At 44.3% G+C, this 22,897-nt stretch overlaps 1 protein-coding gene across 1 annotated transcript in view; it reads left to right on the top strand.

Moving 5' to 3' along the window:
- Nucleotides 1-6,596: 6,596 nt before the first annotated feature.
- Nucleotides 6,597-22,897, top strand: part of adamts17 (ADAM metallopeptidase with thrombospondin type 1 motif, 17) — a gene marked incomplete at both ends in the record, with an annotated part of 341,041 nt that continues 324,740 nt past the window's right edge. Inside the window, 3 exon segments of the mRNA XM_084308233.1 lie at nucleotides 6,597-6,637; nucleotides 7,167-7,493; nucleotides 7,495-7,549. Coding sequence (XP_084164359.1) covers nucleotides 6,597-6,637; nucleotides 7,167-7,493; nucleotides 7,495-7,549 — 423 coding nt within the window.

Raw genomic sequence — 22,897 nt, 5'->3', positions numbered from 1 at the left:
AAAGTGGTAATCCTGCATGTATATATGTAACGGAGGTACCGCAGTATATCCACAGTCACGGGTACAAGTAGTGACGTGGCTGTGGATGGTAAGCGGTACTGCAAGTAAACTCACTCCCCAGAGGCATCCAGACCCGGAAGCAAGAAGTGAATTCACTTCTTGCTTAATGGTCTGTGATGCCGCCCGCAACGCGGGCGTCCGGGGTTCAACTCCCACTCAGGGCGATCCCTTAACAGGGGTCGAATCGACTAAACACAACGCAGACAAGATCACACCGGCTACATATAGTCATCATTAAAGTGGTAATCCTGCACGTACTGTATATAGTGGTCATTAAAGTGGTAATCTGCAGCTGCTGGCTCTCTGCTCCCGAAGAGGAGGAACTTGAGGGAGAGCGACAAATCAAACAGGGATTATTCCCTCGTGCTCGACGTGCTCACACACACACACACACACACACACACACACACGTACACACACACACACACACACACGCACACGCACACACACACACATGCACACACACACACACGCACACACACACGCACACACACACACACACACACACACACACACACACACACACACACACACACACACACACACACACACACACACACACACACACACATACCTTTTTAACTTCCTTGATCCAGTCCAAATAGCGACACACATGCCAGGATGTCTCCCACATTCAGATAGGTGTCATGGAGGATTATACTGGCTCTGTTCCTGAGTGGAATAAAGACAGAGTGAGGAGAGAGGGAGAGATGGAAGGGAGAGAGATAGAAGGGAGAGAGAGCGTGTGGGGAGGGAGGGAGGGAGGGAGGGAGGGAAAGAGAGAAGAGGGAGAGAGAGAGAAGTGAGAGAGAGAGAAGGGAGAGAGAGAGTGGGGAGGGAGGGAAAGAGAGAAGAGAGATAGAGAGAGAGAAAGAGAGAAGAGGGAGAGAGAGAGAAGTTAGAGGGAAATAGAAGGGAGAGACTGTACCCTGTAGTCCTGACATACTGATGCCATTGAAGGAAAGAGGGAAGGTCCTCTTAACCTTTGGTGAATATAACCACAGGTCCCATTGAGGCCAGGAGAGGAAGAACACAATATGAGACTGATTATAAGTTTTTTTTTTATTACTGGTGTTGCTAAACCATTCATGAAAAGGTCAACAACAGAACACATTTGATTTTGAACCAAAATAGTGACTCACTAAAACAAAAACATTACACGTTTGATTTGATAGAGGAGAGAGAGAGAGAGAGAGAGAGAGAGAGAGAGAGAGAGAGAGAGAGAGAGAGAGCGAGAGAGAGAGAGAGAGAGAGAGAGAGAGAGAGAGAGAAAATCATGCGCATGTGTGGATATAAGTCCACTAGACCTTTCCAGGGGCTGAGCCATTTCGAGATTCAAGATTCAAGAGGTTTATTTGTCACACATACCAGGGCATACAGTGAAATGCAGGTGGCCATGCCCACTTTGATTGTGCAATAATACTAAATAATAAGATAGACATAATAAACAGGTAATAAAATAGACATGATGAAATAGTCCTGAGATAATGCAATACAATGTTAGCTTTTTTTTTTTTAGCTACGAATTAAGGCACTGGGTCCTATGTACTATACAATGTACAGTTTTTACTCTATATCCTTATGCTATACTTGCTATTCATGAACTATACTATACAAGAACCACATCAGTTCTTTCCTTAAAGTGACCTTTATTTTCCTTGTTCCTTTCCATTGTGTTTAAAGTGACCATTTGTGTGTGAGCGAATGCAGCATGTGTGTTGTGTGTGTGTGTGTGCTCATGTGTACTTGTGTGTGGAGAGTTCAGTGTTCAGTGTTCTGATGGCCTGGGGGAAGAAGCTGAGCCTCAGTCTCTCTGTTCTTGCTGCGTGTGTGTGCGTAGGCGCTTGCCTGACCGCAGCAGCTTGAACCGGCTGTTGTTGGGGTGGTGGGGGTCTTTCATTATTCTGCAGGCTCTGCATCATTTGGGCAAGACACAGGGTTAACTCTTACTGTATGTAAATAAGACACATTTGAACGATGTGTTGAACAATGTATTTATATTCACATGGATTACAAATAAATGAGGGACCATTGTCAATGTAGTCAGATATTCAGAGACCTCTCATTTACCAAACACATGATATATTCTCAACTGACAATGAGGTTGGCAGTAGTGTTCCATGCTCCTGACTTTACTGTATGTGAGATAATGTTATGTCGAGTACAGTATAGTAGTGTTAGATATTGTGTGTTACATATTATTCAGTTTAGAAGTCCAGGTTGGCTTTTATTGTGTGATTGATTGAATTGATTAAAACTTTAATTAACAGATTGCAGAATGGGTACAATACAGTACGGCTCAATACACACAATTGTTAAGGGGATGCAGACCAGATAAAGACTTTCATCTTGTTTACATCAGGGTCCCCCATTTTCAATTGAATGAATGAATGAATGAAAAAGTTTATTTTTGAACATGTATTCTCCATTTCCTCCAAACAAATCACAATATCAAGCTCTGTCATACAGACAATCATAATGAAGAAAGAATTTATAAACAAAAAGTCAAGAGCAATGTAATGACAGAGCAATTCATAATAACATTTATGACATACACAACATACAGATATACAGATATAAAAATCTAATCTAATCATCTAATCTAAACTAATCATGACATTTATGACATACATGATATGCACATATACAGTACTGTTAAACAGAGATCCTAACAGTAAATATATACATACGAGGGGGAGGGAACTGTACATTAGGAGGGGGTGGGTGGGTGGGAGAGGGGTTCAGACATTTATAGGGGCCAGTTTCGAATTGCAGCCTCCCGTAGGTGCTCTTTGAGAGCGGTTTTGAAGGTGGGTAGGGATTCACATTTTTTTTACGGCTGTGGGTAGGGCATTCCACATTGATGTCATGTGGCATAATTGCGAAACGTGTTTAGTCCCTTGTTTGAGCCGAATAGTCCCTTGTTTGAGCCGAATCTGGGTTGAACATGATTTGTGGAGCTCCCTCTGGTGTTGTGATCGTGGTATTCACTGACCTTTGGGAAGTATTTTGACATGTACATGGGTACCTTAGTGGTGTAGTGTATCTTGTAGACCAGGTCCATTGCAAGTTGCTGTACTCTGTCATCTACTCTAAGCCATCCTAGGTTGTCAAAGTGGGCAGGGGTGAGGTGGGTTTTAGGAGTAAGGTCAAGCAGTAGTCTGACCAGTTTGTTTTGTGATGTTTGTAATCTTGTTTTTCATGTGTGTGTGTGTGTGTGTGTGTGTGTGTGTGTGTGTGTGTGTGTGTGTGTGTGTGTGTGTGTGTGTGTGTGTGTGTGTGTGTGTGTGTGTGTGTGTGTGTGTGTGTGTGTGTGTGTGTGTGTCTGTCTGTCTGTGTGTGTGTGGTGTGTTTGTATTTATCTACAGTATGTATGTAGGCTATGTATGTATGTATGTATTTGTATGTATATATATATGTGTGTGTGTGTGTGTGTGTGTGTGTGTGTGTGTGTGTGTGTGTGTGTGTGTCTGTGTGTGTGTGTGTGTGTGTGTGTGTGTGTGTGTGTGTGTGTGTGTGCTTGCTTGCATGTGCGTGTACGCACACACACAACATTTTTAAGCAATCAATCAATCAATCAAATCCTTTATTTAACCAGATAAGCATCATTGAGATCTGAAAAAATCTCTTTTTCAAGAGCGATCTGGCCAAGCAAGGCAGCAGAAAGTTTCAACATAAAAAAGAACATCACAATAAAATACAGATAAAACATTTACATCAAGCTCCAATTTCAGGCAAGTTATCAAACAGGCAAGTTATCAAACACAGTTGCACTGTCCGAGGGAACTGAGTTCGTAGGATTTTAAAATGGCTTTGAATTCTCCGAGGGTGACCAGTCCTGGCAATTTTAGGTCCTCCTGTATCTTGTTCCAAGATGAAGGAGCAACATATTTAAAAGCCCTTTTTCCCAATTCAGTTCTCATATGGGGAACTTCCAGTGTTAGAGCAGCTTGAGAACGAAGGGCATACTTATATTGATTTGTGCACAGAAGCACACTTAGGTACGAGGGAACCAGTTTAAGCAGAGCTTTGTGCACAAGAGAGAGCCATCGAGAAAATCGCCGTATTTGTAGAGATGGGTAACTTGCAATGGCATATAGGGTGCAATGGTGCACTCGATTTCCACATCCCGTGACAAAGCGTAAGGCAGAATGGTACACAGTATCCAGCTTTCTAAGGTACTGATCAGGTGCATACATGTAGAGTAAGTCACCATAATCGAGTAGTGGTAAGAAGGTGGTCGAGATCAGGTGACTTCTCACTTTAAGTGAAAAACAGGACCTGTTTCTGAAAAAGAAGCAGAGTTTAAGCTTCAGCTTTGACACAAGTTTGTCTATGTGAGATTTAAAGCACGTGTGTGTTTGCGTGATGAAGCCCACCACACTAGTAAGATGCTGGGGAATTCATTCCAACTTATCAAAGAGGGAAACAGAGCTGGAGGTCAAAGAGGGAAACAGAGCTGGAGGTCAAAGAGGGAAACAGAGCTGGAGGTCAGATGCTCTAATATCACATCTTTTTTCTTCCAATTCAAAAGCATTTTCCGGCCATTTGCAGCCAGTGAGAGCTGTTAACCCTTTCACAGCCACACCACAGAAGGTGCAGTGTGGTAGTGAAAAAGGGTTAACCTTCTGTAGTGTGGTTGTGAAAGGGTTAACCCTTTGTCATTTGGCAGTGAAAGGGTTAACCACCCTTTGGTAGTGAAGGGGTTAAACACATCACGGGCCATTAGCCGTGTGGAATTAGAGCCATGTGTTTTTTTTCCGTGAGGGTTTACCGCTTTTGTAGTTGGGATGAATCAGAGAATATTAATCAAGGCACTTAGGGGGTTCTCTTGGTCTGAAATCAATCCATTTCCAATTATTTCAGTTCTGTAGGAGGCTCTGTCTGTAGCATAGTTGGCAATCATTTTGCCGATTTTTGGTCTAGGTGCTAGTAGTTTATCAGGTAGATTATAAACAACAAATAAACACACTAGTAGTGTTGAATAAACATTTGGTTGCAAGCTATTCCTCAATCTGTTTTGTTGCAATAGTCTGTCATGACTATTAGCCCCTGGACACACGCACACACACACACACACACACACACACACACACACACATGCACACACACACACACACACACACACACACACACACACACCCACACGCACACACACACACACACACACACGCACACACACACACACGCACACACACGCACACACACGCACACACACACACACACACACACACGCACACACACTCACGCACACACGCGCACACACGCACACACACGCACGCACGCACGCGCGGATTCTTTCAAAGCAACTGTGATGATCTCTGCTGCTCCGATCTCTATTTGAAACCACGTGTAGGGTTTCAGCCCCCCCCCCTCCCCCAACAGTGGCAGACAGACAGGCCCCGCTTGGCCAGTTAGACAGCGCGGAACCCTTGGCACACGTGGCCTAGCCAATCACGTTGTCGGAGAGGCGGGCTCACACACACAGCAGTGGGCGTGTCGAGAGCTTCAAATTCACTTTGCAGGAGTTGTTGGGACCAAGTTCCCAAAGTTTGCAGAAGTGCAGCGCAGTCCACTCCGGCTCTGCAGCAGGCAGCACCACATCCTCCAGTCCCCACAGCCCGCCAGCCCGTTAGTGTTTATTATCATCATCATCATGCATGACAGCCATGCTCTTCACCTCCTTCTCCTTCTCCCCCTCTCCCTGCTCTGTTCTGGACTGATGGCGATGACTGGTAAGTACACTGTAATAATAATTTAGATTAGATTCAAATGTAGTATTGTCATTATACAGCAGCACAAGTACAGTGCAACAAAAAGAAGTTTGCCATCCAACCAGAGTGCACACATCATGTAACGGTAAAGTGTGCAACAGCAATATATACACAGGTGGTTAAACGGGGTATATTACAATATACAAATGAGAGTGTGGTGCTAATCAGATGTATGTCTAGAGACCGTATATGACTACTAATAGCTCTACACCTGCGGTACATGTTTTCTCGTTTTTAGTCGTTTGTTTTAAAACACTAATTGTGTCCCAAGTCAACTATAAGGGAAATGTTTCCCCCAAACGCAAAGACATGGCAGGCTACTGGCTGCCAACAACTTCTCAAAGAGTGATACATTTGTTCGCCTTGCTCCACTTTCCTCCTCCAGTGCATTTGGCAGTTGTACAGAAAGGAGTAGTAGCTGTTGAATTGAATAATGTCTTGCACGCTACTACTTCTAATATCTCTGTTGTTGACTCTGGCTCTGAGCCTCTTTATTATAACAGTGAGCTCAAGTAGTCCAATTAGAGTTGTATTACTACTGTCTATCTGTAGGCTATGTCATGTATGTCATATATTTATGATGAATTGAAAATGGGGGACCCTGATGTAAACAAGACGAAAGTCTTTCTCTGGTCTGCATCCCCTTAACAATTGTGTGTATTGAGCTGTACTGTATTGTACCCATTCTGCAATCTGTTAATAAAGTTTCAATCAATCAATCAGTCCCGTTCATGCGCCTCGAGCATAATAATCAGTAACAGAATGCACTGCATGCTTTGCCAAGTCATCACGGCCAGAGTCAAGTGGGGCGCCTGGTTGATTTTGGACAGCGTGGAAGAACAACGCGCCTCGGATCAATGAATATAGTTCTCTCTCTCTCTCTCTCTCTCTCTCTCTCTCTCTCTCTCTCTCTCTCTCTCTCTCTCTCTCTCTCTCTCCTCTTCTCTCTCTCTCTCTCTCTCTCTCTCTCTCTCTCTCTCTCTCTCTCTCCTCTCTCTCTCTCTCTCTCTCTCTCTCTCTCTCTCTCTCTCTCTCTCTCTCTCTCTCTCTCTCTCTCTCTCTCTCTCTCTCTCTCTCTCTCTCTCTCTCTCTCTCTCTCTCTCTCTCTCTCTCTCTCTCTCTCTCTCTCTCTCTCTCTCTCTCTCTCTCTCTCTCTCTCTCTCTCTCTCCTCTCTCTCTCTCTCTCTCTCTCTCTCTCTCTCTCTCTCTCTCTCTCTCTCTCTCTCTCTCTCTCTCTCTCTCTCTCCTCTCTCTCTCTCTCTCTCTCTCATCTCTCTCTCTCTCTCTCTCTCTCTCTCTCCTTCCCGACAGCCGACTCTGAGTTCGAGACAGACGAGGTCGTCCCCACGGTGCTATTTGGAGGACAGGACGCCGCGCACCTGTTCCACCGCCGGGACCAGGCCGCCGGCGGCACCGTGCGTCGCCCCCGCGCGGCACCGCGCTCCCTCCCCTCCCGGGGGGTCCCGCCGCCGCTGGGAAGGAGACCCTATTGCTGTCGCTGCCCGCCTTTGGAAGGAACCTATACTTAAGTCTGAGAAGGGATCATTCATTTCTGTCGGATAACTTTGTGATCGAGGAGAGAGGAGGAGGAGGAGACGGGGGCGCTGATCCCGTCTGGCGGCACGGCGTCTCCGAGGAGCAGCAGCTCTGTCTTACTCCGGTGGGTTGTCAATCACACGGACTCCTTCGCGTCACTCAACACCTGCGGAGGCCTGGTAAGTAATGATGACCCCTACTGTATATATATATTCATTGTTTTCGATTCACTTAAAAAACTTTTTGTGAATTCACCTCTCTTTGGTAAAAATGATTAATGGCTGCATTTATATAACAGCTTTTATCCAAAGCGCTTTACAATTTGTTCCTCACATTTTGACCCATTCACTCACACATTCACACACCGACGGCATGCAAGGTGCCAACCTGCTCATCGGGAGCAGTTAGGGGTTAAGTGGCTTGCTCAAGGACACATTGACACGCTGGCCCTATAGAGGAGCGGGAATCGAACCGGGAACCTTCCGACTACCAGACCTCCTACTGTCGCCCCTTTGTATAGCTCTGGATGGTGTCACTGTCACATATGTTGTTACTTATGAATTAATATAGATATATCACAGATGTATCTGTTAAAAATATAACTGTACCTGAACCGGGTTGTTGTGAACCTCCAACCCGTTCAGTAAGTGCATGTAAGTAAGTGCATGTAGCACAAGTCCCGGCAGGAGGAAAGAATAAGACGTTTTCAAAGTAAATGATATTTATTTAAATAAAGGCGAATGGAACCCATAAACACAAATTGGCACAAGGGAAGGGATAACAAAACAAGAGTATACACAATAGGACAAACAAAGCAGGCAAAGGACAACAATAAAACACTAATCCATAATCAATCAATGACAAATAACCCAAGTGTCACAGGAGGACACAATCAAAACTCACGTGGTAAACCAACCAGCACAACAAAATAAGGCTATACTAAACATAGAAGTACTAACCTGACCTGATGTTTAACATGTAAATACAATAATAATAATAATAATAATAATAATAATAATAATAATAATAATAATAATAATAATAATAATAATAATAATAATAATAATAAGGTACATAAATACAATAATAATGACCAACCTATACCTAACAGATGGTTCAAGCATTTGGGCTCCACGAAGATACATTTATTTTGTTGTGTTGCATTCGCACGACCCCCTACCTACACAGAGTATGGCGTTTTTATGTATTTGTGGTTGACATCAGAAAGACCCACGCACCACAAATAGATTTCCGAAAACTGATCCTATAGCATACAACCACATTTTGTATTGCATATTACAGTAGCGTACTACACACACACACACAGTCTTTTCAGGCGGCTGAACATAAACACACAGTACTGTTTGTTTACCATTTTGGTGGAGACTTTTATCCAAAGCACTTGTTGCAGGACCATAAGTGCATACCTTTGTTTTTAGCACAGGGTGTGCCCAGTGGGAGTTAAACCCGTATCGTTGGGCAGAGTGAAATAGTTCTCTACCCACTCAGCAGCATACAGTTCAGGTAGAGCAGGGGTTCTCAAACTTTTTTCTCATACCGTGACCCCATTTTATTTAGGATTTTTTTTGGGGACCCCCCCACATCGTGTAATTTCAACGTGGAATTAAGGAATATCAAAATAAAAGCACACGTTGTTGAATTTGATCGTGCATATTTATTAGAAAATGTAATTACAGCACTATGTTATCAATACACGGTTATAAAACGAGGCATTGTTAGCCAGGATATGTTGCCAGAACATACTTGCCAATGCGCGACCCCACTGTCACCTACCTGCGACCCCAATTTGGGTCGCGACCCATAGACACTCAAAGCGCTCCTCACAATGTAGGGTGGAAATGGCCTCCTTCACCACCACTGGTAGCACCCAGCCTTGGGCTATGCAGGCTCAATGGCTGCTATATACTGACACCCGGCACACATCACACTACTACACAATGGCTGAACGGATCAGGAGACAGGGATTGATATCAGCCAATTAAGGGGAAGGGATGATTAAGTGGCCTTGATGTCAGAGACCTGATTGGGAATTTGGCCAGGAACGTCGGGGAACCCCCTACCCCCTCTTTACGATAGGTGTCCTGGGTTCTTTAACGACCGAATTCAGTCAGGACCTCGGTTTAGCGTCTCATCCGAAGGACGGCACTTGCAGCTGTACAGTGTCCCTATCACCGTAACAGGGGCATTGTTACTGACTAGTCCAGAGGACAGAGCGCCCCCTGGTGGACAACAACACCACTCTCCGACAACGGCCTTGGCCGGGGCTCGAACCGGTGATCTTCCGATCCGGAGCTCTACTCATGTAGCCACGCTGCTGCCCCAGCTCACCGCCACCAGCCCCCGGAGGAAACGCTGCTCGGTAGACCTGCTGGCTTCAAACAGACGTCCCGCGCCTTTGTGTTGGAGACGTCGTATTTCTCTCTTCCATCTGACTGACTGGTTCACCAGCAGGCCTGTTCGTAGGCACACCTCTGTGTATGATGTCAGCGGTTCTTACCTGGTGGTTTGAGGCAGACGGTATATAGGCTGAACTCAGATCAGATGTCTCCTGTCTCTCTCCCTGTCTCTCTCATGTCTCTCTCATGTCTCTCTCATGTCTCTCTCCTGTCTCTCTCCGGGAGGGAGAGAGGAGGGAGAGAGGAGGGAGAGAGGAGGGAGAGCCAGGCAGGGAGAGAGGAGGGAGAGAGGAGGGAGAGCCAGGCAGGGAGAGAGGAGGGAGAGATGAGGGAGAGAGGAGGGAGAGAGGAGGGAGAGATGAGGGAGAGAGGAGGGAGAGAGGAGGGAGAGCCAGGCAGGGAGAGAGGAGGGAGAGATGAGGGAGAGAGGAGGGAGAGCCAGGCAGGGAGAGAGGAGGGAGAGATGAGGGAGAGATGAGGGAGAGAGGAGGGAGAGAGGAGGGAGAGCCAGGCAGGGAGAGAGGAGGGAGAGATGAGGGAGAGAGGAGGGAGAGCCAGGCAGGGAGAGAGGAGGGAGAGATGAGGGAGAGATGAGGGAGAGAGGAGGGAGAGAAGAGGGAGAGCCAGGCAGGGAGAGAGGAGCGAGGGAGAGCCAGGTAGGGAGAGAGAGAGGAGGGAGGGAGAGGGGAGGGAGAGCCAGGCAGGGAGAGGGAGAGAGGAGGGAGAGCCAGGCAGGGAGAGAGGAGGGAGAGAGGAGGGAGAGCCAGGCAGGGAGAGGGAGAGATGAGGGAGAGAGGAGGGAGAGAGGAGGGAGAGCCAGGCAGGGAGAGAGGAGGGAGAGAGGAGGGAGAGCCAGGCAGGGAGAGGGAGAGATGAGGGAGAGAGGAGGGAGAGAGGAGGGAGAGCCAGGCAGGGAGAGGGAGAGAGGAGGGAGAGCCAGGCAGGGAGAGGGAGAGAGGAGGGAGGGAGAGCCAGGCAGGCGGCTGGGTTCACAGCTGTGGTCCACCAGCCTCGGCACACAACAGACTGACCGCAGGACTTAGAAATATTTAGAAAACAAAACAAAACAAAAACAATACTTTGCTCAGCCTACTTCGTCCTTGTCCGTTTACTCCCCTTATATATTCTCAGGGTGTCCACTGTGCACGGTGTGCTGCTCTGGCTCCATGCAGCCGGTGTGTTGCTGCTGTCACTCTGTGTTACACGTGTTGCCCATTAGGGGTGGGAATCGCCAGAGACCTCGCAATACGATACTATCGCGATACTCGATATATCGCGAATATTGCGATATATTGTATCAATTTCTTTTATCAATTTTTTTATTTTTTTTTACTGCAAAGTAAAACTGTCAACATGCTTTATCTAATCAAATAAAGTTCAGTCTGTTCATCTCACTTCAATCATTTTTATTGCAGAACATGGTATTTTCTCAAGCAGACAGATGTAAACACTGTAATCTGTGTTGCATGTACCTGACAAACTGAACTGTTTGTATTACAGTCATATTCCAACTTGTGGACTACTATGTGGACTACTGTACTATTACAGGTATTGAAATGAACAATGCAACTTCCTTATACAAAAAAAAATATTTTTTTTAAATCTTTTTTTTTATGAATAATTAAATATCGATACTTGGCGTCCCTGTATCGATAGAGTATCGCCACGCAAAGTATCGCGATACTACTACGTATCGATTTTTCCCCCCACCCCTATTGCCCATGGTGTGGTATTTATGATTTTGTATGAAACACTCTATGATTGTATTGTTTCCATGTGGCAAATAAAACTCTGAATCTGAATCTGAGGCTGAATGGCTCACATGTCAACATGTAATGTAGGCTAATGGAACGGCCGGTTAGCTCACTATAATGGGGAGAGTAGCACCAGTGTGACAGACTGGTCAGACAGCTGCTGACCCAGAGATACAGGGTCACTAAGTCATAACCACACACACACACACACAACAGGTGGGCCAGGGCAGACAGACAGACAGACAGACAGACAGACAGACAGACAGACAGACAGACAGACAGACAGACAGACAGACAGACAGACAGACAGACAGACAGACATACAGACAGAGAGGCAGACAGACAGACAGAGAGACAGACAGACAGACAGAGAGACAGAGAGACAGACAGACATACAGACAGACAGACATAGAGACAGACAGAGAGACAGACAGAGGCAGACAGACAGACAGACAGACAGACAGACAGACAGGCAGACAGACAGACAGACAGACAGACAGAGAGGCAGACAGACAGACAGACAGACAGACAGACAGACAGACAGACAGACAGACAGACAGACAGACAGACAGACAGAGGCAGACAGACAGACAGACAGACAGACAGAGAGGCAGACAGGCAGACAGACAGACAGAGAGGCAGACAGACAGACAGACATACAGACAGGCAGGCAGACAGACAGACAGACAGGCAGACAGAGAGGCAGACAGACAGAGAGGCAGACAAACAGACAGGCAGACAGACAGACAGACAGGCAGACAGAGAGGCAGACAGACAGACAGACAGACAGACAGACAGATATACATGGGCTTTCTCTCATACAGTTACAGTACATACGCACAGACACACACACACACACAGTCACACGCACACACAGTCACACGCACACACACGCACGCACGCGCACACACACACAGCACACACACGCACGCACGCGCACACACGCACAGCACACGCACGCGTCCGCGCAAGTCGCGTGCACACCTAGAAATACGAACCAACCGACGCCTGCACTACATATGCGTGTAGTGTGTGTGCGCGTGTGTGTCCATTCTGAGTCGATGTAGATTGCAGGCGAGCGTCAAACGTTTGATGTCAGATCTCATGCGCTTGCATGCGTTTTGTTCTGCGTAACCTGAAACGTTTCAACCCCCATACACACACACACACACACGCGCACACACACGCACACACGCACACACACACACACAACCTTGTTGATATCACAAGGGGGACACAAGCAATAAATTAGCAATTAGCAGTGCTTTTTGGAGCCAGGAACACTGCTCACCTAATGAACTGCCCAGTTTGTAAAGATATTTTACTGTGAGGTAGTCAGGCAGCGGAGGCGATAATTCATTTAAAATGTGATGTGTGGTGCGTTTAATACAAGGGAAGAAAGAAGTGCTCGATTTAAACTAGTTCCTTTGAAGAATAAAATGAAAATTCTTACAAACGATACCCAATATGTCCCCCTTGAGGTCAGCAACAATGATTAATACAAAGCATCGTAGCAACTACAGTTAGCAACCCACCGCCTAAACCGAAACCTATCCGTACAGTCGCTGGTTCGATACCCAGCAGGAGGGTGTAGTCCCGCTGTGAGCTGGTGGTGACTGAAGGGTGGCTGGTATTACAGTTACGGTGTCCACCAACTCCGCCCCCCCCCTAAGTGCTCTTGAGCAAGGCACCGAACCCACAGACTGCTCCACGGGCGTCTGCACTGCGGGCGACCCTGCGCTCTGACCTCGGCGTGATGTAACGCACGTGTTGTAATGACGAGCAGCCGGCCCCACACTGATCCCAGGACACCGTCACCGTCCTCCGGGCGTCCAGAGCCACTGTGATGGAGATTCTAAGTGCTGGTCTAGGACCAGTGTGATCATAGAACCTGGAACAAGCAAACTGGTGTGCACAACAAAGCACAGCTCCTACTCTAAGTTACTTAATACACACAGACCCCAGGTCAGCCATATAACACGTTGATTTCAGTGTTTTTCAGGGGGCACCTTCTAAAGTTTTACGCGTTGTTAAATCACCAGGTTGTTTTTGGCAGGGGTTCAGGTCAAACAAATACCCCTGACACCCTCCTTTGTGTGTGCGCTTGTAAGGTCTTGCTGTATTAGTGTCAGCAGGCTGGCCTTGGGTGTGTGTATGTGTAAGGTTTTGTATATGTGTCAATTGTGTGTGTGTGTGTGTGTGTGTGTGTGTGTGCGTGCCCGTGTGTGTGCGTGCCCGTGTGTGTGTGCAGGGTCGACCTGTATTAGTGTCAGTAGACTGGTTGAAGGGGAGACAAGCAACAAATTGGATCCTGTTTTCTCTTCTCCCACGGCGCCTCTGTCTGTGGCAGCGGGTCAGAACACTGGCTCCACTTCTGGAGCCCGTTTCTACCGCAAAGCGCCGCGGTCCAGCGTCACGCCGTGTTCAATTCATGTTTCCGCGTGGAGCGGGAGAGCACGGCACGGCGGGTCAGGATGGTGGGGGGGGGAGGTCTGTGTGCGCCACGTTTGCCGCGCGTGGAGCGTTAGCGTCAACTTGATTTTAACTCCAATGCGTGCTGCACGGCTCACGAAATTCAGATCAAACTGTCAAACTTAAGTGTTGCAGATCAAATGTGAATTGAGATCCAGCAATTGCATATATTAGTAGCCTGAGACGTTGTCAGGAACATATTTTTTGTGAACCGTTTACTGTAGGTGGAAAAAGAGAAGATTTACGAGCAAACCACCGTGTTTTTGCTGTTTGAAACGCAGGAGACGCATAAGTCATGGACCACCCATTGTCAACACAGTCTGAAGCCGGTCCAGCGTTCCCCCACGTCTGGGCTGGGACTAGACGTCTAGACTGATCAATTCTGGTTTAACTCTAGACTTCTTTACTCTGATCTATTCTGGTTTAACTCTAGACTTCTAGACTGATCAATTCTGGTTTAACTCTAGACTTCTTTACTCTGATCTATTCTGGTTTAACTCTAGACTTCTAGACTGATCTATTCTGGTTTAACTCTAGGCTTCTAGACTCTGATCTATTCTGGTTTAACTCTAGGCTTCTAGACTCTGGTCTATTCTGGTTTAACTCTAGACTTCTAGACTGATCTATTCTGGTTTAACTCTAGACTTCTAGACTCTGATCTATTCTGGTTTAACTCTAGGCTTCTAGACTCTGATCTATTCTGGTTTAACTCTAGACTTCTAGACTCTGATCTATTCTGGTTTAACTCTAGACTTCTTTACTCTGATCAATTCTGGTTTAACTCTAGACTTCTTTACTCTGATCTATTCTGGTTTATCTTTAGGCTTCTAGACTCTGATCTATTCTGGTTTAACTCTAGGCTTCTAGACTCTGATCTATTCTGGTTTAACTCTAGGCTTCTAGACTCTGATCTATTCTGGTTTAACTCTAGACTTCTAGACTCTGATCTATTCTGGTTTATCTCTAGACTTCTAGACTCTGATCTATTCTGGTTTAACTCTAGACTTCTTTACTCTGATCAATTCTGGTTTAACTCTAGACTTCTAGACTGATCTATTCTGGTTTAACTCTAGACTTCTAGACTGATCTATTCTGGTTTAACTCTAGACTTCTAGACTGATAAATTCTGGTTTAACTCTAGACTTCTTTACTCTGATCAATTCTGGTTGAACTCTAGACTTCTTTACTCTGATCAATTCTGGTTTAACTCTAGACTTATTTACTCTGATCTATTCTGGTTTAACTCTAGACTTCTTTACTCTGATCTATTCTGGTTTAACTCTAGGCTTCTAGACTCTGATCTATTCTGGTTTAACTCTAGGCTTCTAGACTCTGATCTATTCTGGTTTAACTCTAGGCTTCTAGACTCTGATCTATTCTGGTTTAACTCTAGGCTTTTAGACTTTGATCTATTCTGGTTTAACTCTAGGCTTCTAGACTCTGATCTATTCTGGTTTAACTCTAGGCTTCTAGACTGATCTATTCTGGTTTAACTCTAGACTTCTAGACTCTGATCTATTCTGGTTTAACTCTAGACTTCTAGACTGATCAATTCTGGTTTAACTCTAGACTTCTTTACTCTGATCTATTCTGGTTTAACTCTAGACTTCTTTACTCTGATCAATTCTGGTTTAACTCTAGACTTCTAGACTGATCTATTCTGGTTTAACTCTAGACTTCTAGACTGATAAATTCTGGTTTAACTCTAGACTTCTAGACTGATCAATTCTGGTTTAACTCTAGACTTCTTTACTCTGATCTATTCTGGGTTAACTCTAGACTTCTAGACTGATCAATTCTGGTTGAACTCTAGACTTCTAGACTGATCAATTCTGGTTTAACTCTAGGCTTCTAGACTCTGATCAATTCTGGTTTAACTCTAGACTTCTTTACTCTGATCTATTCTGGTTTAACTCTAGACTTCTTTACTCTGATCTATTCTGGTTTATCTCTAGGCTTCTAGACTCTGATCTATTCTGGTTTAACTCTAGACTTCTATACTCTGATCTATTCTGGTTTAACTCTAGACTTCTAGACTCTGATCTATTCTGGTTTAACTCTAGGCTAGACTCTGATCTATTCTGGTTTAACTCTAGACTTCTAGACTCTGATCTATTCTGGTTTAACTCTAGACTTTTAGACTCTGATATATTCTGGTTTAACTCTAGACTTCTAGACTGATCTATTCTGGTTTAACTCTAGACTTCTAGACTGATCAATTCTGGTTTAACTCTAGACTTCTTTATTCTGATCTATTCTGGTTTAACTCTAGACTTCTTTACTCTGATCTATTCTGGTTTAACTCTAGACTTCTTTACTCTGATCTATTCTGGTTTAACTCTAGACTTCTAGACTGATCTATTCTGGTTTAACTCTAGACTTCTAGACTGATCAATTCTGGTTTAACTCTAGACTTCTTTACTCTGATCTATTCTGGTTTAACTCTAGACTTCTAGACTCTGATCTATTCTGGTTTAACTCTAGGCTTCTAGACTGATCTATTCTGGTTTAACTCTAGACTTCTTTACTCTGATCTATTCTGGTTTAACTCTAGACTTCTTTACTCTGATCTATTCTGGTTTAACTCTAGACTTCTTTATTCTGATCTATTCTGGTTTAACTCTAGACTTCTTTACTCTGATCTATTCTGGTTTAACTCTAGGCTTCTAGACTCTGATCTAACCCTAACCCTGTCCGTGCACCATAACAGACATAGCTAGCTACTGACCTGTCCGTGCACCATAACAGACTTAGCTAGCTACTGACCTGTCCGTGCACCATAACAGACTTAGCTAGCTACTGACCTGTCCGTGCACCATAACAGACTTAGCTAGCTACTGACCTGTCCGTGCACCATAACAGACTTAGCTAGCTACTGCTTTACTTGCTGCTGGCACACCCGTCATTATTCACTCCCACCAGCCCAGTTACACTGGGATCTCTGTGACGGCTCTCACGTTGTGTCCTGTTCTGCTGATGAAAACCATCTATCTCCAAAAAGAAAAGGTCAACGTTTGGTTCAAAACTGGATGCCCATGAATTCTGAGATGCAAAGCACCTCATAGACACACAATGACACTTTGAGGCAAACATACCGTATAATGTACTGTAGGCGTTTCACCAGAGGGGGTCACGGCGCAGGGCTTGCCATTTTCGGTGCCCTTTGACCCCAGGAAGAGATTCCTTGTCTTGAATGAATGAATGGATGATCATTACATTTATGAAGGGCTTCCCACAATGTAGGGTGGAAATTCACCACCACTGGTCTTGCTCAAGGAACCTTGGACAGTGACAGACGCACTGGGTCCATTCTAAAGGTTTATAGACGTGTACTACTGTACTCGCGTCCCATCTTTGGGGGAGATGAGGAAGAGAGGCGAGGAGAAGAGTTGGAGGAAATGGAACGTCCTTGTTCACACTTTGAAGTGACATTTCTAGGCAGAGCTTGATTGATTTTATTTGATAATTCATAAAAGATACATAAAACTGCCCAGCATACATAAAAAAAAATCTAAAAATCATCGAGGTTAAAAACACAATAAAGCCAAAAGACTTATTTCCATTGTGGACCTCTGGGGGTAGGAGGTGGTGGGGTGAGATATGGTGGGCAGTTTGGCTGGCAGAAACAGTATACTGTAGCTACTCTGAAGCCCAAATACAAAAATACTAGAGGTGGGCATAGATTAATTTTTTTAATCTAGATTAATCTATCTGCAATCCTGGATTTAATCTAGATTAATCTAGATTAAAATGGCTCAAAAAAACAAACAAAAAAACTGCCGAAGGCATTCAAAATATGTGTGTTCTACCCAAATAATGACCAGAAGTAAGTCCTTACTTTTTCTTTCCTCCTTATGTTTCTCAGGCCAGGTGGCCCATTACACCATGAGCCCATCTCCCGTTTCCAAAATGCATTACAGACTGTTTGAAAAAGCTGTTTTGCTATGATAATTGGTAATGAAATATCAAAATAATGTTCAATAAGATGTACTTGTGTTTAATAAGTTGTTTTATTCAGAAGTTAACACAAATAAATAATATTACCAGTACAGTACAGTACAGTATCTAGCACTCTCAGGAGCAAAACAGAAAGAATCATTTCAAACTTGAACTATGTGACATGGCTTGAATCAACTGCTCCAGTGGAGTTGCTCAGTGGCCAATGGTGTCAACTGTGGTTGTACTGGGCAGCTCCCAGGTGTGAATGGAACTGTGTGAATGTGAAGCAGGGCGTTCCTGAAAAAGAGCATCTGTGCTCACTGCTCAGCGAACCTACCCTGGGTAAATAAAGGTTAAAAAAAAAAAAAAAAAAAAAAAAATTAGATTAATGCGTTAATTATATTATCGCGCGATACTAGTATAGCGTTAACGCAGCACGTTAACGCCGTTAACGGCCCAGCTCTAAAAAATACAAAAACAAACCACACAATTTCACTACATTAAACAAGTCAAAGCCAAATACACAATACATTTAAATGAATCTACAGCATTCCCCTTCAGTCCGTCTAATTAATAATAATCAAATCAAAGATTCATCTGTAAACACACATTACACATCGGTTTTAACAACTCATCTATCCTTCCTATAGCTTCTACGTGAATCAAATAGAGCTTCATGCTGGACGCTTAAGAGCCACTGATCCGGCGCCAAGATGGAGAGGCAACAGACGGAAGGTATTCAGTGTTTCCCCTAGGATTTTTTTCAGGGGGGGTGGTAGGTCCCCAAAACTACTAGTGTTTTTGCGGGGTGCGCGTGTCACGGATACGTGGTGGTGTCAACAGTGTCGTCATAGAAGGCGGTTGTTAGTATCGGTGCATTTCTCTACACTGAGCTGAAATGAAACGATTGCACATAAATTAGGTAAATAAATATTAACAAGGTGATTGATTGAATGAACATTTTATTAACAGATTGCAGAATGGGTACAATACAGTACGGCTCAATTAATACACACAATTGTTAAGGGGATGCAGACCAGAGAAAGACTTTCGTCTTGTTTACATCAGGGTCCCCCATTTTCAATTCATAATGAATTGTAAGTAAGGGTGCAATTAGCACCGTGCAATCCATTCTTTGTGGATCTAGCCCTGAGGCTTGTTACGCGCGATGCTAGTCAGTCTTGGAGTTGTCTCGGAATGGATTTGGTAGCTTTTTTCTGCGTCTCCGTAGACCGTGCTGCACCACCGTTTTAATGTCTTAGTGAAGATTGATTTATATGAAAACCGATTTATGTATAATTTAGCTAGCTCGCCAACGTTAGTGATTAAAGCAAACTTTAATAAAAAAATAATAAAAAAAATAAAAACATTTTTTTGTTGTTTTATAATTTTCTTTTTATTATAATTTTTTCTGGAGGGGCAGGGCGTCCCGTTGGCGGGGACACCTCAGGCTTCCTGTTTCCTACGGCTCTGAAGTGGCCTTAAAGATGGCCACAGCATTTCAGTTTCAAGGTCACAGAGGAATTGAGGACAGAGAATGGAGGAAGGGATATATATTTTTAGTTTTTTTTATCTTTGGAATGCACCCTTTGTCTGTCACGTGGATCAAACCTGTGACGATATGGTTATATGATAGTTATTCCCATGTAGACTTTGTAGAATTTTGTAAAAGAACTGGGTAGAAAGACTGTTAAATAATGCAGATGGCTGGTTAATGTGGTGGTAATTGTTCCTCACAGGCTTTACCAGATGTTCCTCTACAGTCACAGATGTCAGATGTAAACGGACAGTGACGAAGCAGGAACGTTTCATGAAATCGAAAAAAACAACAACAGTAAAACCTGTTAAGCTGTAAGGTCCCCCAATTGGGGGACCCTGCTGTTTTATCATAAATCGATCAATACAGTATTAATTTAAAAAAAAAATTGGTCCACTTTTTCTCCCATTTTCTATATTTTCTCCCATCCCAATTTCGTATCATCCAATTCAACCCTCCCCTGTCACGAACGCTGTTTTTTCTTGCCTCCCACAAGCTGGCTGCAATGTGGACTAAGTCATACATAGCACAGTCAGCATCGTCATACATAGCACAAGTACCCTCCGGTACTTGAGGTAACAGCAGTCGCATCTTTTCACCTGCGCAGCTCGATCTCTCAGTGGCGAGGAGTAATGCGTGGGAGGCTCACGCTGCCCCCGACACTTCCTGATTCTACTGCGCAGGCGCACCAACCGACCTGTAGGAGTCGCTGTCCACAACGCCCGATCCCCACCCATCAGTTTCCCACCCCCTAATACGGCCAATGTGTATTAGTATGAACGACCAGCTAAACTGAAAGCAATGTGGAGCGCTGGGCTCGAACAGGCGAGCCCAGTGTCTCCGCATTCGTGGCGAGCGCCTTGCCCACTACGCCACGTAGCCGCCCCAATACAGTATTAATTAATGTTGTGTTTCTTTTTCAAATGTAGCCAAGAGTAAAGACCCTAACCATATCAAAACAGCAGTCAAAGTGTATATTTTCAGCACTATGTTTGTTTACCGATGTTTATTTTTTTTTTTCGAAAATATGAATGTATCGGAATAATGCGAATTCTATTGCTCTTTTATCGTAAAACGCGAGGAAATTACTAAATCCAGATTGAACACTGCCATTGGAAAGAGGAGATTTGGCCCTATCCATAGATGTATGACTTGGCCATATTAAGGTAATTTATAGTTCATAATTCAATTTTGAATGTATAATTCAAATGGATTATAATTCAGTACGGTATCACTATCTACAAATCCTTATGTTGAATCATCTTCCCTTTATTCATTTGCGTAGATTTTTTGTACACTTGATCTCAAGAATGTGCTGAATGAGCTCAGTGAGCGAAGAACCTTGTTAGCATGGTGTTATTCACTGTCAAAGATGCAAAGAAAATTTGTAATTTATATTCTCCTTTGTTTCATTACAATTTACTCAAGCATAGTAACAGACACAATATTTCTGACACTGGGAATACATTCCCTGGGGTCCATAGATGTTCCTAGATACCAAGAACATGCAGATTCTCTGAAAATAGGGCTACAGCTTAACAGGTTTCATGGTTCCGATGTCAACCCTCAATTGAAGGAGAAACATAGTGCTAAACAGGCAGTGCTAAACAGATGCTTGAAGGAATGCTTGATAGGTCGTCAATAGAGGACCAAAACCTCTGTAACACTGGAAAGAGGAAAACGGGGAAACATAACGACTACTATTAAACACTAACAAGAAACATGAAACACTCACTCACATGTAACACGGAACAATGGACCAACACAGAGAACTGGAAACTCAAATACACAGGAGCAAATGACAAACAAGAAACACCTGAGTTGATTACAACTGGAGACACCTGGGAGGGGAAACAGACTGATAAAGAACTACAAGAAACAACAAAAGGAACTGCAACTATGAACGGCGGCAAGACAACCAACACCAGACACTGGGACAAAACAAGCAGACTCCAAACACTACAGTAACACTAAACGGTGAACCTAATACAAGACAGTACCTACAAACACTAACACTAAACAGTGACCCTAATACAAGACAGTAAATACAAACACTAACTGTTAACACTAAACCTGTATGCCATATATGTTATGCTTTCTTTGTATCTGCTTTTTAACACCAGGCCCAGGGACAACAGTTGAACATTAGCTTTGGCTAACACCGTCTCACACATTTACTTTATGTTTATTAATGTGTGCTGTCCCTGTTCAAATAAAGTTGTTTAAACTGAAACTGAAACAGTGAACCTAATACAAGACAGTAAAACTCTAGAGACTAACAGGGGAACATGAAGGAGAGCGAGGGAGAGAGAGAGAAAGAAGATAAAGAACACTAAGGGACAGAGAGACAAGGAACACACATACTGAGACAGGGAGAGGAAGGCTGCACGTTACACTTTATGCTGCCCTTTTTGCACTAACACTTTTGATACCAAAACATTGGAGATGCTGTGTACCAAATGTTACAGCTAACGTAGTTAATGTTAATCAAAGATGGTCTTCTAATTGGGGCCAGCATGTCCTCTTTTTTGGAAATCATAATATGGTCACCCTACTGTAAGTGGTATTTCTTTGTTAAAGGGGTTATGCACTGCTATTCCTAGCACTATTTGGGCAACTTTACACACTTCCTGTGAGTCTATGTAACACATCTGTAATTTTTATTCCAAAAATAATCATTGTTTTATATTTCTAATCTTGTACTCAAAACCAGCATTTTTCAGCCTCATGAAAGCAGGCTATTATTGGCTTGGCTCCAACCATACTAGCAGAATGCTTTGAGTGACAGCCACCCACCAAATAGCTCCGCCCATCTCCCCGTCAGAGATTAGGTTTCAGGTTACATACAAATATGGTATGTCATAAATATAGAGATGTAGCAGTACTGTCTATCTATATATATGTTACCACTATTTGTAAAAGCCACAACCACGTTACCATATTTGTAATAATGTAAATCATTGTGTCGTTGTACATATTGTGTATACACCGTTAGAAGCTAACATAGCTTAGCTTGGTAGCTATTGTGCTAACAACATATCCCGACGTCCGGCTCGCTGGCCGGCATGCACGCCAGACACAAAATGGTTCTCTCCTCTCTGTACACCCCCGTCCCCACGGGTACCCTGCCGGGGAGCCCATGGACGCGACAACGGCGGCAGCCGTAGGGTGCTCGAGCCCGCCGTAACGCTAGTGGTACACAATAGCTATGAGCTAACTAACGCTACGGCCGCCGCTGTTGTCGCGTCCACAAGCTCCCCGGCAGGACACCCGCGAGAACGGGGGCACACAAGGAGGAGAGAACCACCCCAAATCGAGCACTCATGCCGGCCGACAAGCCGGACACCGCGGTTGTTGTTAGCACAATAGTAGCCCACTGTGATGCACCGAGTGGGCCACCATTGATCA

The sequence above is a fragment of the Notolepis coatsorum genome (genome assembly GCF_963971535.1).
Source record: "Notolepis coatsorum genome assembly, chromosome: 2".
Lineage (NCBI taxonomy): Eukaryota > Metazoa > Chordata > Actinopteri > Aulopiformes > Paralepididae > Notolepis > Notolepis coatsorum.
The sequence above is the reverse complement of the archived record's forward strand: the minus strand, read 5'-3'. Positions and strand labels throughout refer to the sequence as shown.